The 13403-nt window shown below is 45.0% G+C and overlaps 1 protein-coding gene and 1 long non-coding RNA gene across 4 annotated transcripts; one reads left to right on the top strand and one right to left on the bottom strand.

Moving 5' to 3' along the window:
* Window positions 1–35: 35 nt before the first annotated feature.
* Window positions 36–2006, bottom strand: LOC109888060 (uncharacterized). The gene is made up of 2 exons (XR_002255083.2): window positions 922–2006; window positions 36–747 (listed from the first exon to the last, which is right to left on the bottom strand). It is a non-coding gene; the product is annotated as an uncharacterized LOC109888060 (long non-coding RNA).
* A 4-nt stretch (window positions 2007–2010) lies between these two features.
* On the top strand, window positions 2011–12381 carry LOC109887813 (NACHT, LRR and PYD domains-containing protein 12-like). Of its 3 annotated transcripts, none has more exons than XM_020479232.2 (10): window positions 2012–2451; window positions 3094–3203; window positions 3794–5458; window positions 6607–6954; window positions 9665–9832; window positions 9935–10105; window positions 10414–10557; window positions 10644–10817; window positions 11069–11242; window positions 11465–12377. In XM_020479232.2, exons 2-10 carry the CDS (start codon window positions 3163–3165, stop codon window positions 11475–11477), a joined length of 2898 nt encoding a protein of 965 aa, XP_020334821.1. In that variant the 5' UTR covers window positions 2012–2451; window positions 3094–3162; the 3' UTR covers window positions 11478–12377. The 3 variants fall into 3 exon arrangements, with proteins under 3 accessions (XP_020334707.1, XP_020334821.1, XP_020334767.1); XM_020479178.2 differs by having other exon boundaries at window positions 2128–2451; window positions 3019–3203; XM_020479118.2 differs by having other exon boundaries at window positions 2011–3203; window positions 11465–12381.
* The last annotated feature ends 1022 nt before the right edge of the window (window positions 12382–13403 follow it).

The raw sequence follows: 13403 nt of genomic DNA, 5'->3' as shown, positions 1-13403 counted from the left end.
ATACGTAGATTTTAACGAAAAGAACAAGACAGAAATCACATTCAGTCATTTAATTCAGAAGCATCTTCTTTTTATACCACCATGTTAGTCTAAGTAGTCTACCTAGTAGGCTATAGGTGTATCCAAAATACGCACTGTCAATAGGGCTAAATGGGACTAGAGTCAGCTCAAAAAAAGTGTACAACGAGCAAATGTAAACCAATAACGGTATTATAAAATAATATAATATAACAAGCGTCAGTCGTATAAACAGCCTGTCCTGGCGTCAGTCATTAATGAACTCGTTGTGGCCTCTCTCGGCATGTACGCCTTTATGCATAGCAGCAGTTATTCCTTAAACTCTTACAGTAACATGGCATGACAGTCAACACAAATCTTCGACAAATCTTTATTCCGGAATGAGCACTTTCCGCAGACAAATCGCGTACAGGTCCCGTAGAAGTCGCAGTTTTTGTTCCGCATGCATCCGTGCACCTGGCACTGTCTCTTCTTCTCGGAGAGCGGTGGTGCGTCATTTGGGACATCGTCCGCTGCCGCCTTGCCCCTGGCGCTCGTGTGATTCTCACGAAGCTCCAATGCCAACTACATGATGAAATCTCTCCTCGGGGTTGTCTTACCGGTGCACTGGGTGAACAAAACGTGCGCGTTGATAGCAGCCAGGTCAAGCAGGTTGTAGAATACGGCAATAGGCCAGCGGCGAGTACCCCCTTTCACCGTGAACTGTCTGGCCATGTTATCCACACCAACCTGGAATAGAATACAGTACAATACCTTATAATTATTTTTGCTAAAACAGAAGACGTTATAACATACATTTGTGTTGTTATAGTGCGTCAGGCACTCTGGTTTTCTCTGTGTCACCGTCAATGGCAACTGTCAGATGCTTAGTACTCAGGATACACACGTTTTCTCTTTGCTTACATCTGTAAACCGTGTTGCTTTGTCGTGCTTCAACGCCGTTGTGGAGAACAGCTCTGCCTGTGCCTGGTTGCTCACAGAGAGAGGCAGCCCCCAGCTCACTTTCATAACCCCGACTAAGCTTGTGTTCTTGTCAATCAACTTATTTGCCAATGGCAGTGATGTGAAGATCTCGTCTGTGTTTACATTCCTACCCTCGCCAAGGTAAGGTCTACAAGCCTCATCACCACAATTTCAGGACGCCGAGATTCACCTTTCCCCAGATATGGAAAGACATTCAGCACGTACTTGCTGTCGACGTCAACTGCCAACCGAAACTTCATGCCCCACTTGTCTTGCTTGTAGGGGATGTACTGCGTAAAGGTGCACTTAGCTTTTGCGGGGAAACATTGCTCCTCCACGGAAATGTTCACTCCTGGCTTGTAAGAGGAAACACAGTTCTGTACAAACGCGTCCCAAACGTCCGTTTCCAGGCGCATGCGTCTGGTCTCTCTTGCGTCAAAACACAGGTATCGCATGATCTCTCTGAAGCGGTTCCGTGGGCATAGTGACTCATTCCTACGTACTGCCCTCGGACATATAGGAGCGCAATGAACGCTTCCAGCTCATCCACAGACATGTCCCACGTGTTGTCTCCTCTCGCCTGGCGCGCCTCAGCTACAGTACAGTCCTTGATGTGCTGCAACATCTCCATGTTACATAAACAATGGGAGCTGTCGAATGCTCGGTCGATTCTGACTTTGGCGTAAGGTGTAGGGCCCGATTCCAATAGGGTGCCATTCTGTGCTCATAACCGACCTGCAGCGTTGTCCACTGGCTGTTATATCCAAACCGTGCCGTCCTTCCCCTTCTCCTCTCCCTCCATCTGAGTTGTTGACACCTGCACGCTGGGCATCGTTAATCAGAATCGCAGCCAGCATCGTAATCTATTGAATAATTCCCCCATTCATCATCATAGTCGATCTCAGCATCAAGTTCCTCCCCTCCATCTGACTCTCTTTCATCCAAATCTCGTAGCATTGTCAGCGCTTCTACCACCCTCAATTCGCGGTCTTGCCATTATAGCCTATGAACTACGCACACTTCCGCTTCCAGGTCACCTCATTCTCTTCTACAGCAGGAATCTCTTCTCAACAGGATCTCACAATTTTATTTTACTACACTTCTATGGCCATATTATGATATCTGAGATTACATCTAATTGATGGTGGACAAAAATGATCTTACCTCTCAAATGTGTACTGGGTGTGAACACGGTCACGTTCATTTGCAAAACGTTCTCGAACATTGCAGATAGAAATTAACGTCATTCATTATTGAACAAATCGAAGAGGCGTGTTTGTTCTACATAGCATATTTCTATCTGGACGTTCCAAAACTTCGTATCTTGCTGAACCCGCCCCTGTTCTTGACTTTTAGCACTTTTGCGGGTACCTTGTTTTGACTGGAAACCGCAACTGAGTTTGAAGCTGCCTCCTCGACCTATTTTAAAACACGTATATTTACTGAGACGCAGTGATGGACTAGAATCAAGTGAGGAAATCCAATAAATAACTATGGAATTGCATTATGTGTTTGCTATTAAATTAGAGTTGATAAAGTTGCAATGGGATGACTGCATGCCGTATTTTAGCTAGTTATTTTCTGGCTAGTCGTGGGCTAGCCCAGCACCAAGGAACGGATGTGAAGAAACGCGGAAGCGAGTTCAGTGTTTAGACGATGTAGTCAGATTTTTGCATTTATAAATAATTTGGGATGATCCCCCTTGCATAATCCACTTGTTCGTTTTGAAGGCCAGGGATTACACCGCATTCGTGTACCGTTAGAGCTCCCCGTTTTTTTTTTTGCAGTGTTTTTGGCCTGATCCTAAACGGATTTATTGAAAAAAAATAGTGCCTAAATGGATAGGTCCTCCGTGTTTTTGTCAGTTTGTCTTCTTTAGGTAGCCTATTTAACTTAATTAATTTATTATCAAATAATTTCTAATCTGTGAGCAGACTTTGAATTGAGGCAGTCTTGCCAGTGCATTACTGTAGCCCCATACACACAGCACTATTGCTAATACAGTTAGGAAGACAATATCCTAAATCTGTGTTATAGGTCTATGGTTGGTAGTGGGATCTTTTCTTCATCACATGAGGGGCGCGAATACCTGCCTTACTGTCCCCTTCACAGATACTGCCTCCGCCTTGGAGGGAAACAAACCTTGGTCACAGGAAATCCGCCTCTCCTGATTTGAGGAAAATGTTTCGCCCTGGGAGAGAAAAACATCAGACTGAACCAAGGTAAGACAATTACATTTTCCACAGACTCATTTTGACCTTGTCCTCTGTTCAAATGACTGTGGTGAATGTATGTGTAATTTAGAATACACTGTAGGCTTATTTTATGTTCATATAAGCATTAGTTTATTCCCTCTGTACTAAGTACTAAGTACTAAAGTACTAAGAATTGATGTTAAGAAGATAGTTTTGAACGAAAAGTCAGACTTGAATTCAATATAGGATATTCATTACCGACCGGGAAGGAGTTCACTCTTCCACAACTCTTCACAATAGTATTTAAAGTGATGAATCGGAGGGGCGTCTCTGCCTCCCTACTTCCTGTGGAATGCATTTACAATTGTAAATCACATTGGACCAACCAAAATTCATGTTAAGGAGTTGTTATTTTAGCACCAAGAGGTTCCTAGCACTGACTTTTATTGAGATAACAAGCTGGACCATACCAGGGAGACAATTCGGGTCAACTGGTGGACTCTCACAAGAATACACTATATATATATATATATATAAACAGACAATATGGTTGAAACTCTTCACAGGTATGCCTGCTTTGTATAGAAATGACATACTTTATTTTGCCAATTTAACAGGGAAGTCTCTGCCTCCCATGTGGCAAAACTCAGCAATAAGCTAAAAGCCATCTTGAAGAAAAAGTACCAAAGTCCCCCAGGGGGGGAAACTGAGCATCCATTTTATATTCATTGTGATCTCCACTATCCACCTGGTGAAAGTGGAGAGGGGAACCAACATGAGTACATTCAAATTGAGCCAACCTACAGGAAGAGACACCAAGGGACATGCTCACCCATAGGCTTATACTTTGATTCTGAACTAGGCAACGAACAAGTCAGAATAGCACTGACAAAGGGTGTCTCTGGTATTGGCAAAACTAGCCAGGTGCGGATGGTGATTCTTAACTGGGCAGAGGGAAAAGGAAACCAGGAATGTCCTCTTTTATTTCCTCTTCCTTTCCGGGAGCTGAACTTGCTGAAGGAGAGACTGAGTCTAATTGAACTTCTTCACAAGTTTTTCCCAGAATTGAAAGAACCTGGAATTTCCAACTTGGAGAACTTCAGAATTTGGCTCATCTTTGACGGGCTGGATGAATTCCGACGTCCTCTCGACTTCAAGAACAGCCCGATAGTGACCAATGTCACAGAGGCCTCCTCCGTGCCGACACTGCTGACAAACCTCATTAACGGTAATCTCCTTCCCTCCGCCGCTCACATATGGATTACCTCCAGACCTGCGGCAGTTAGTCGCATCCCTCTTCAGTACATCAATGAAGTGACAGAAATCGAAGGCTTCACAGATTACCAGAAAGAGGAGTTCTTCAGGAGAGCAATCCATGACAAGAACCAGGCCAATGCAATTATTGCCTACTTAAAGTACTCAAAAAGCCTCTACGTCTTGTGCCAGATACCTTTTATCTGTTCGATTTGTGTGTTAGTCCTCTGGAGAAAGACCTTTCTATTCAATGAAGAATGTGACCCCAGAGCTCTGACTCCAGTGTACACTGACCTACTCGCCCTGTTGCAAACACAGAACCAGAATGCACAGGAGATGGCTATTAACTTGGGGGAACTAGCCTTTAAGCAGTTGGTGAAAGGCAACACGGTTTTCTACGAGGAAGACCTACGAGAGTGCAACATTGATGCCCGAGTGGCAGCTGTGTACGCAAAAGTGAACATACCCATCTTCAGGGAGGATATTGGGCTGCACCAACAGAAGATCTACTACTTTGGGCATACCACCATTCAGGAGTTCTTTGCCGCAATGTGGTTTCTCCAATCCTGCAACAGCCCAGATGAAAACCTGAGGAAAGCAGTGGACATGGCCTTGCAGAGCAAAAACGGAAAGCTGGACCTCTTCCTCCGGTTCCTCCTAGGCTTCTCGCAGAACTTCATCCAGTCAATTGCAGAGGCCGGCTACAATTTCTCGGAGACACTGACGGAAGCAGTAGAGTATATCAAGAAGAAGGTCATGGAGAATCCTGCTTCACCGAGGACACTCAACCTGCTGAAATGCCTGACGGAACTGGGTGACAGCTCTTTAGAAACGGATGGCGTGCACTTTCTCAAGACGGGAATCCCCCCAGATGCCAAATACCCACGTGCACATTGGTCCGACCTGGCCTCTCTGTTAGTGGCGTCAGAGTCTGGGCCGATAGACATGCTTGGGTTGGAAGTAAAGAAGAGAGGAGACGAGGAACTTCTGAGGATGCTGCCAGTGATAAAAGCTTCCCAGACAGCCAAGTAAGTACTTGGTCATTTAAACAATACCAGCTATTACAGTGAGCTCCAAAAGTATTGGGAAAGTGACACATTTGTTTTAGTTTTGGCTCTGTACCCCAGCACCTTGGATGTGATAAAATAAAATGTTCATCCATATCAGGTGAACCGTTTAGAAATCAGGTTTTGTACATAGGCTATTCCCCCCATTTTATAGGACCAAAACTATTGTGTTTAGAAACATATTCTATTCTTATTTACAATTAGTGACTCCAAAATGACACTTATTTACCATTAATTTCTATTGGACACAAAATAATTTGAAACAACCTACACAAACAGCAAATGCATCCAACCAATTTGTAGAGTCATAAACTTCATGTAGTCATGTGCGATGAATATGGGACCAAATACTTAACTTTTTACTACTTTAATACACAAGTGAATTTGGCATAATACTTTTGGTCCACTGAAATGGGGGACTATGTACAAAAAGGGCTGTAATTTCTAAACGGATCACCCGATATGGATGGAAATACCCTCAAAAGTAAAGCTGTCACTCTGCCCTTTAGACTCGTAGTCATTGTATCATTCTAAATCCGTAGGGTTGAAGTACAAAACTAACCAAAACTGTGTCACTAACTCAATACTTTTGGCGCTCGCTGTATATATCGATATGAAATGTCTGTAACGCTACAAGATAATTGTCGTCACAGGTCATTCAGACCTGTCTTATGATCATTAACACAGTTCTGTTGTTTAAAAAAATATATATTTCACCTTTATTTAACCAGGTATGCTGGTTGAGAACAAGTTCTCATTTGCAACTGCGACCTGGCCAAGATAAAGCATAGCAATTCGACACATACAACACAGTTACACATGGAGTAAACAAAACATAGTCAATAATGCAGTAGAAAAACAAGTCTATATACAATGTGAGATAAGGGAGGTAAAGGCAATAAATAGGCCATGATGGCGAGGTAAATACAATATAGCAAGTAAAACACTGGAATGGTAGATTTGCAGTGGAATAATGTGCAAAGTATAAATAGAAATGATGGGGTGCAAAGGAGCAAAATAAATATTGTAGGGGAAGAGGTAGTTGTTTGGTTTATTGTCTGCTAATATGGCTATGTTCCTTTTGATTCCCTAACCCTCCTTCCCACCAGGCTGTCATATCACAATCTGACTGAGATATTCTGTGAAGGTCTGGCCTCGGCGCTCACCTCAAAGGTGTGCAATCTGAAAGCTCTGGACCTGAGTTTCAACACGCTGAAGGACTCAGGAGTACAACTGTTGGCGGCCGGCCTGGCCAAGCCACACTGCCGACTGGAGAGACTGAAACTGTCCGGCTGCAGGGTGAAACAGGATGGCTTCGCCGCTCTGGCCAAAGCTCTCAAATCCAACCCCTCGCACCTGCGAGAGCTGGATCTCAGCGGCAATGAACCGGGAGAAGCCGGCGTGTTTCATCTCGTTGACGGACTGAAGGTTGTTAATTGCAAACTGCAGATCCTGAAGTGAGTTTTGATCAATGCGTTGAAAAATCAATGACTAGGAAACCTGTTCTAATCATGTCTACCCCCACTTGTAACGTCATTGTATTCAAATCAAATAATTGTATTTGTCATGTGCTGAATTACAACAGGTGTAGGTAGTGAAATGCTTACTTACAAGCCCTTAACCAACAATGCTGTAAAAAAAAAAAAAAAAAAAAAAAAAATAATTTAAGAGCAACAGTAAAATAACAATAGCGGGGCTATATACAGGGGTACCGGTGCAGAGTCCATGTGTGGCAGCACCAGTTAGTCGAGGTAATTGTGGTAATATGTACATGTAGGTAGAGTTATTAAAGTGACTATGCATAGATAAGAGTAGCAGCAGTGTAAAAGGGGGGGGGGGGCAATGCAAATAGTCTGGGTAGGCATTTGATTAGATGTACAGGAGTCTTATGGCTTGCGGGTAGAAGCTGTTTAGAAGCCCCCTGTACCTAGACTTGGAGCTCCGGTACCACTAGCAGAGAGAACAGTCTGACTAGGGTGGCTGGTGTCTTTGACAATTGTTTTGACTTGCTCTGACACCATCTGGTATAGAGGTTCCTGATGGCAGGAAGCTTGGCCCCAGTGATGTACTGGGCCGTACGCACTACCCTCTGTAGTGCCTTGAAGTCGGAGGCTGAGCAGTTGCCATACCAGGCAGTGTTGCACCCAGTCAGAATGCTCTCAATGGTACAGCTGTAGAACCTTTTGAGGATCTGAGGACCCATGCGAAATCTTTTCAGTCTCCTGAGGTGGAATAAGTTTTGTCGTGCCATCTTCACGACTGTCTTGGTGTGCTTGGATCATGTTAGTTTGTTGGTGATGTGGACACCAAGGAACTTGAAGCTCTCAACCTGCTCCACTGCAACCCTGTCAATGAGAATGCAGGTGTGCTCGGTCCTCCTTTTTCTGTAGTCCACAATCATCTCCTTTGTCTTGATCACGTTGAGGGAGAGGTTGTTGTTCTGGCACCACACGGCCAGGTCTCTGACCTCCTCCATATAGGCTGTCTCTTCATTGTTGGTGATCAGGCCTACCACTGTTGTCATTGGCAAATGTAATGATGGTGTTGGAGTCGTGCCTGGCCGTGCAGTCATGAGTGAACAGGGAGTACAGGAGGGGACTGAGTACACACCCTTGAGGGGCCCCCATGTTGAGGATCAGCATGGCGGATGTGTTGTTACCTACCATTACCACGTGGGGGCGGCCCGTCAGGAAGTCCAGGATCCAGTTGCAGAGGGAGGTTTTTAGTCCCAGGGTCTTAGCTTATTGATGAGCTTTGAGGGCACTATGGTGTTGAACGCTGAGCAGTAGTCAATTAATAGTATTCTCACATAGGTGTTCCTTTTGTCATGGTGGGAAGTGTGGAGTTCAATAGGGATTGCATCATCTGTGGATCTGTTGGAAGGTATACAAATTGGAGTGGGTCTGGGGTTTCTAGGATAATGGTGTTGATGTGTGCCATCACCAGCCTTTCAAAGCGCTACATGTTTACAGACGTGAGTGCTACAGGTCGGTAGTCATTTGGGCAGGTTACCTTGGGCACAAGGACTATGCTGGTCTGCTTGAAACATGTTGGTATTGCAGACTCAGACAGGGAGAAGTTGAAAATGTCAGTGAAGACACTTGCCAGTTGGTCAGTGCATGCTCGGAGTACATGTCCTGGTAGTCTGTCTGGCCCTGCGGCCTTGTGAATGTTGAACTGTTTAAAGGTCTTACATCGGCTGCGGAGGGCGTGATCACAGTCATCCGGAACAGCTGATGCTCTCATGCATGTTTCAGTGTTACTGGCCTCGAAGGGAGCATAGAAGTAATTTAGCTCGTCCGGTAGGCTCATGTCACTGGGAAGCTCTCGGCTGTGCTTCCCTTTGTAGTCTGTGTTACACACACCTCTTGGAGGAGAGAACGCAACACCCTGCTACACTCAATTCCCCGTGGAGTGAAAGAGGTATTTGATTGTAGGTGCAGGTAAGGATGAGAGGCAGAGAATATTACAGTTTACAGGGAATGTATTCTTCCTTCACACAGTAATTTGTGGAAAGGGGGCTGAATGGAACCAAAGCAAAGAAAGTTAGTCCCCTCTCCTACCTACCCACTACTTACTTATTCTTAATGCCACCTGGCACGCTAACCAAAATACAGGGGTTGGTCCGCCCAGGTCTTACCTAGTGTGCATAGACAGAGTACATACTACGGGTATATGTATGGCCACAAGCCTCTTGTCTAAACACTCCCAAGGTGCCTTCCCCTTCCCCCCTGGGAACAAAAACAGAATAATTACTAATGTAAAGTGAACAATTTCAATAATCAAAAACACTGAGTCCTTTTGGCATACACATACTTCTGCAGGACCGGCTACAAAATACTTCACAACAATTTTACCAGACCAAAGCAGCATATACAAAGAAGCTCTGTCTCCTAACAAAGGAACACTGGCTTTTCAAGCTGCAGAAGGAGTCGTTAATTGCAGACAGCTGTATCCCCTGACGAGAAGGCGGGGTCAGAGCTCCAATCTGCAATGGGGCCGACCAATCAGCTGCTTGGAATCCAGGAAGCCATTTCCTGGAATACACACATACAAACTAGAGGTCAACCGAGCGCCATTCTACCACATAATTCTGTGTTGGGGTTCGCGACACTCACCGCTGGACCACATAGGCCGAATCTTCTAAAGTATTATAATCTTCGTTAGGCTCTCAAACTGCAAGCTGGGCCTGGAGCAGAGTCGCTCTCTTGCGGTGTTGCTGATAGACAACCCCAGACACCTGCGAGAGCTGGACGTCAGCATGAACGACCTGGGAGACCGGGGGGTGAAGCTGCTCATGGACATACTGAAGTCAACCCAGATATACAAACTGGAGTGAGTACTGTCTGGAGTATTGTAGTACACTTACACCTCACTGATTCTAAAGTGGAATGTTCCCTGTAGTAAATGTACCATACATTCTCCCTCCACCACCAGGTTGTACTGTTGTCAGCTCACTGAGAAATGCTGTGAGAACATGTTTGGATGTCTGGTGAACATCCCCAGTCTGAGGGAGCTCAACCTGAGCAACAACAACCTGAAGGACGAGGGGGTCAAGATGCTCTGCAACGCCTTCGGACTGCCCGCCTGTCAACTGGAGAAACTCATGTAAGCTAGCTTACCCCACCAAGAGTGTACGGGCCACTCTCCCTTAGCCCCTACTCCATGTAACCTGGCAGACTTAGGTTCAAATACTATTTGAAATTAGTTCAAATACTTGTCAGACTTGGGTTGATTGAGCTTGCCTGGCACAATGGAACCAATAGAATAGTCGCAAAAGTGCAAACCCTGTCCTCCCATCTAGCTCTCCAGGCAGTCTAAAGCAAACACTTAAAGTCTCTGTTAGACAGTATTTTGAGCCTAGGTCTGGAGCTGAATATTGAAGAGTTTATTTTTCTTTACCCTTGTCTCTCCAGTGTGGCGAGCTGTGGCATCACCCTAGTCAGAGGGTTTCATTTCAACTCTATCCTCAAAGAGCTGGACATCAGCAGGAACCATCTGGGCGACTCAGATGACTGGGCCGATGTCTTGTTCTGCTTGTCTTCGCTTGAGACCCTCAGGTGAGTTCTGCAACGGTTAGACCTAGCGTGTGTGTGTGTGTGTGAGGGGGGCAACTTTCTCAATGTAATTACCTCTCCCCACCTAGGCTTAGTGACTGTAAATTGACAGAGAAATGCTTTGGGGTGCTGGTCAAAGCTCTCAGCTCCAACCTCACCAACCTGAAAGAGCTGGATCTCTCTGGAAACGACCTGGGAGACCGCGGGGTGAAGACTCTCTACATGGGACTGACGTCCAGGTGTTGTACACTGGAGAGACTGTTGTAAGTAACAGCATTAGAGAGGGTTATAAAGCTCACGGCTTGGTCTATGATATCACACCACACTCTCTTCAAACACTGAATTATTATAAGCATATTCACAAAATGACCTGGTCATTTTGTTAACTTCTAAATCACTCGTACAATTTATTTAGTCTTGTTGACCAAAACAAATTGAAGATACTTTCTCTCTATCCCCATCTCTCTCTCTCCCCATCTCTCTTGCCACATTCACCCCCCCTCCCTCCCTCCAGTCTGAGATGCTGTGGGATCACAGTAAAGGGCTGCTCCTCCCTAGCATTAGCCCTGAAGTCCAGCCACTCCAGCATCACAGAACTAGGCCTGATGGGAAATGACACGGGAGAAGAAGGACTGAGAATTCTCTCCGACATCAGGGACAACCAACGCTACAATCTACAGACTCTAGAGTAAGTACTGATGCCATCAAAGCTTACAATGATGTTAGTCATTTATTTATAATGACTTTTGTGGCTGTAGATCCCTGTGTGTGTGTGTGTGTGTGTGTGTCCACTTTTCATAATTGGATTGTGTGGCCCCTCAGTGGACAATTCTGTTAGAATAGGGATGGAATGAGAACATTATTTTGTAGGATTATGTGTCTATGGCGGTAACACTATTCTTTGTTCTAGAATCAACGATTGAGAGAGGTCTTGACTCGCTTGATGGGGTTCATCTTGGCGTCTCGGCTTGGTCTTCAAGTTCTGTTCTCACTCCGGTGAAGTGCTTCACTGTAAAGGGAACAGGATGCTATCTCGGGGCGCAGGCTGGTACAGACTTGTACAGACTTATTAAAGAAGTGCCTAAACTTGAAAAAGTTAATGCTATAGAATTCTATAGAGTAGGATGCCCTTTAGGATGTCCCCATGGTGTCTGTGTACTAAACTAAAGGATGTTACTCAGTACCTTCTGCCTCAATCATGCTCAGTAACCCCGATGGCCATTGCAGTATTTTATTTGCACATCAATGTCAATCCAAGATGTTACAGTATACAATGTAGCCTTTACTGAAGAGAAGGGTGATGCTATGTTTTACATAATGGCCTTATTGTGTTTTCTTGTTTAACCAAGAATGTGTCATCATTGGGAACCTATAGTGGGACTGGATAAATGAATAATCCGTTTGAAGACATTTTCACCTTTTCCGATTCCAGGCTGTATCACAACCGGCCATGATTGGCCCAGCGTCGTCCGGGCATTAGTGTTAGGAATTTTATGAATAATGACTAAACAATATCTACATTTAAATAGAACTATAACTAATTAAACTCTACCCTGTTTTACAATATCTGATGAATAGTGTTAGTTCCTAAGAAAGAGGTTATGTAGCATGGATAGGAGGTAATTGGAAATGATACACACACACATTCCTTCCTACACAATGGTTGTATTAAGTAAGCAAAGAGGGTCATTAACCTATGTTTGAACCGACTCAACTATAACTCTGTGGCGATCAAATAAGACAGCGAGAGCCCCTCCAGGTTTTGTGTATCTGGAACTGTCTGCTAAAGTGGTAATAAATTATGGTGAGACTTCAGGAGTTAATCCAGTTATATTGTGTGTCATGTATGTGAGTTGGAATGAACTTTTGAACCTGCTTTGTCCTGATCGAGAGGAGGAAGTCGTTCATACAATAGCAAGACCGAGAATGGAGGTGCGAGAAACGCTGATAACTCTGAGATTTGAATGAGATGGGGTCAGATGGAGGGGAGGAACTTGATGCTGAGATCGACTCAGATGACCAATAGGGGAATTGTTCATTACATTCTGATTCTAACTGCGATTCTGATTAGGAGCCTGAGCTGCCTCGGCGCAAGAGAGCCCAAATTATGCCCACTGTGCAGACGTCAATAACTGACGTTGCCTGCTGACAATGCTCCGAGTAGATTATCAGCACATAATGGAATCCCAGTGTAGTCAAGCCCTCACTTTACGCAAAAGACAAAATCGACAGAGCATTCGACAGCTTTCATTGTTTATGTAACATGGAGATGTTGCAGCACATCAAGGACTGTACTGTAGCTGAGGCGCGCCAGGCGAGAGGAGACAACATGTGGGACATGTCTGTGGATGAGCTGGAAGCGTTCATTGCGCTCCTGTATGTCCAAGGACTGTACGGAGGAAAGAACACGAGTTTGGAGAGCCTCTGGTCAGACAGGTATGGGATCACTTTCTTCCGAGATACCTTGCCATGGAACCGCTTCAGAGAGATCATGCGATACCTGCGTTTTGATGCAAGAGAGACCAGACGCATGCGCCTGGATACTGACAAATTGAGAATCAGAAGTTTGGGACGCGTTTGTACAGAGATGTGTTACCTCTTACAAGCCAGGAGTGAACATCACTGTTGTGGAGCAATGGTTCCCCACGAAAACGAAATGTCGCTTTACGCAGTACATCCCCTACAAGCAAGACAAGTGGGGCACGAAGTTTCAGTTGGCAGCTGACATCAACAGCAAGTAGGTGCTGAATGTCTTTCCGTATTTGGGGAAAGGTGAATCTCAGCAGCCTGAACATATGGTTATGCGACTCGTGGAACCTTACCTCCGTGAGGGGAGAAATGTCAACATG

This window comes from Oncorhynchus kisutch, linkage group LG1, assembly GCF_002021735.2.
Source record: "Oncorhynchus kisutch isolate 150728-3 linkage group LG1, Okis_V2, whole genome shotgun sequence".
In the NCBI taxonomy this organism is placed as follows: Eukaryota; Metazoa; Chordata; class Actinopteri; order Salmoniformes; family Salmonidae; genus Oncorhynchus; species Oncorhynchus kisutch.
Note: the sequence above shows the minus strand (reverse complement) of the source record. Positions and strands in the feature narration are given on the sequence as shown.

What these genes read in the sequence shown, in the direction of transcription:
- LOC109887813 (XM_020479118.2), top strand. Translation starts at nt 3,163, where the DNA reads ATGTTTCGCCCTGGGAGAGAAAAACATCAGACTGAACCAAG. An exon ending in AAAGCTTCCCAGACAGCCAA is followed by an intron (nt 5,459 to 6,606) that starts GTAAGTACTTGG and finishes CCTTCCCACCAG; the next exon opens with GCTGTCATATCACAATCTGA. An exon ending in ACCCAGATATACAAACTGGA is followed by an intron (nt 9,833 to 9,934) that starts GTGAGTACTGTC and finishes CTCCACCACCAG; the next exon opens with GTTGTACTGTTGTCAGCTCA.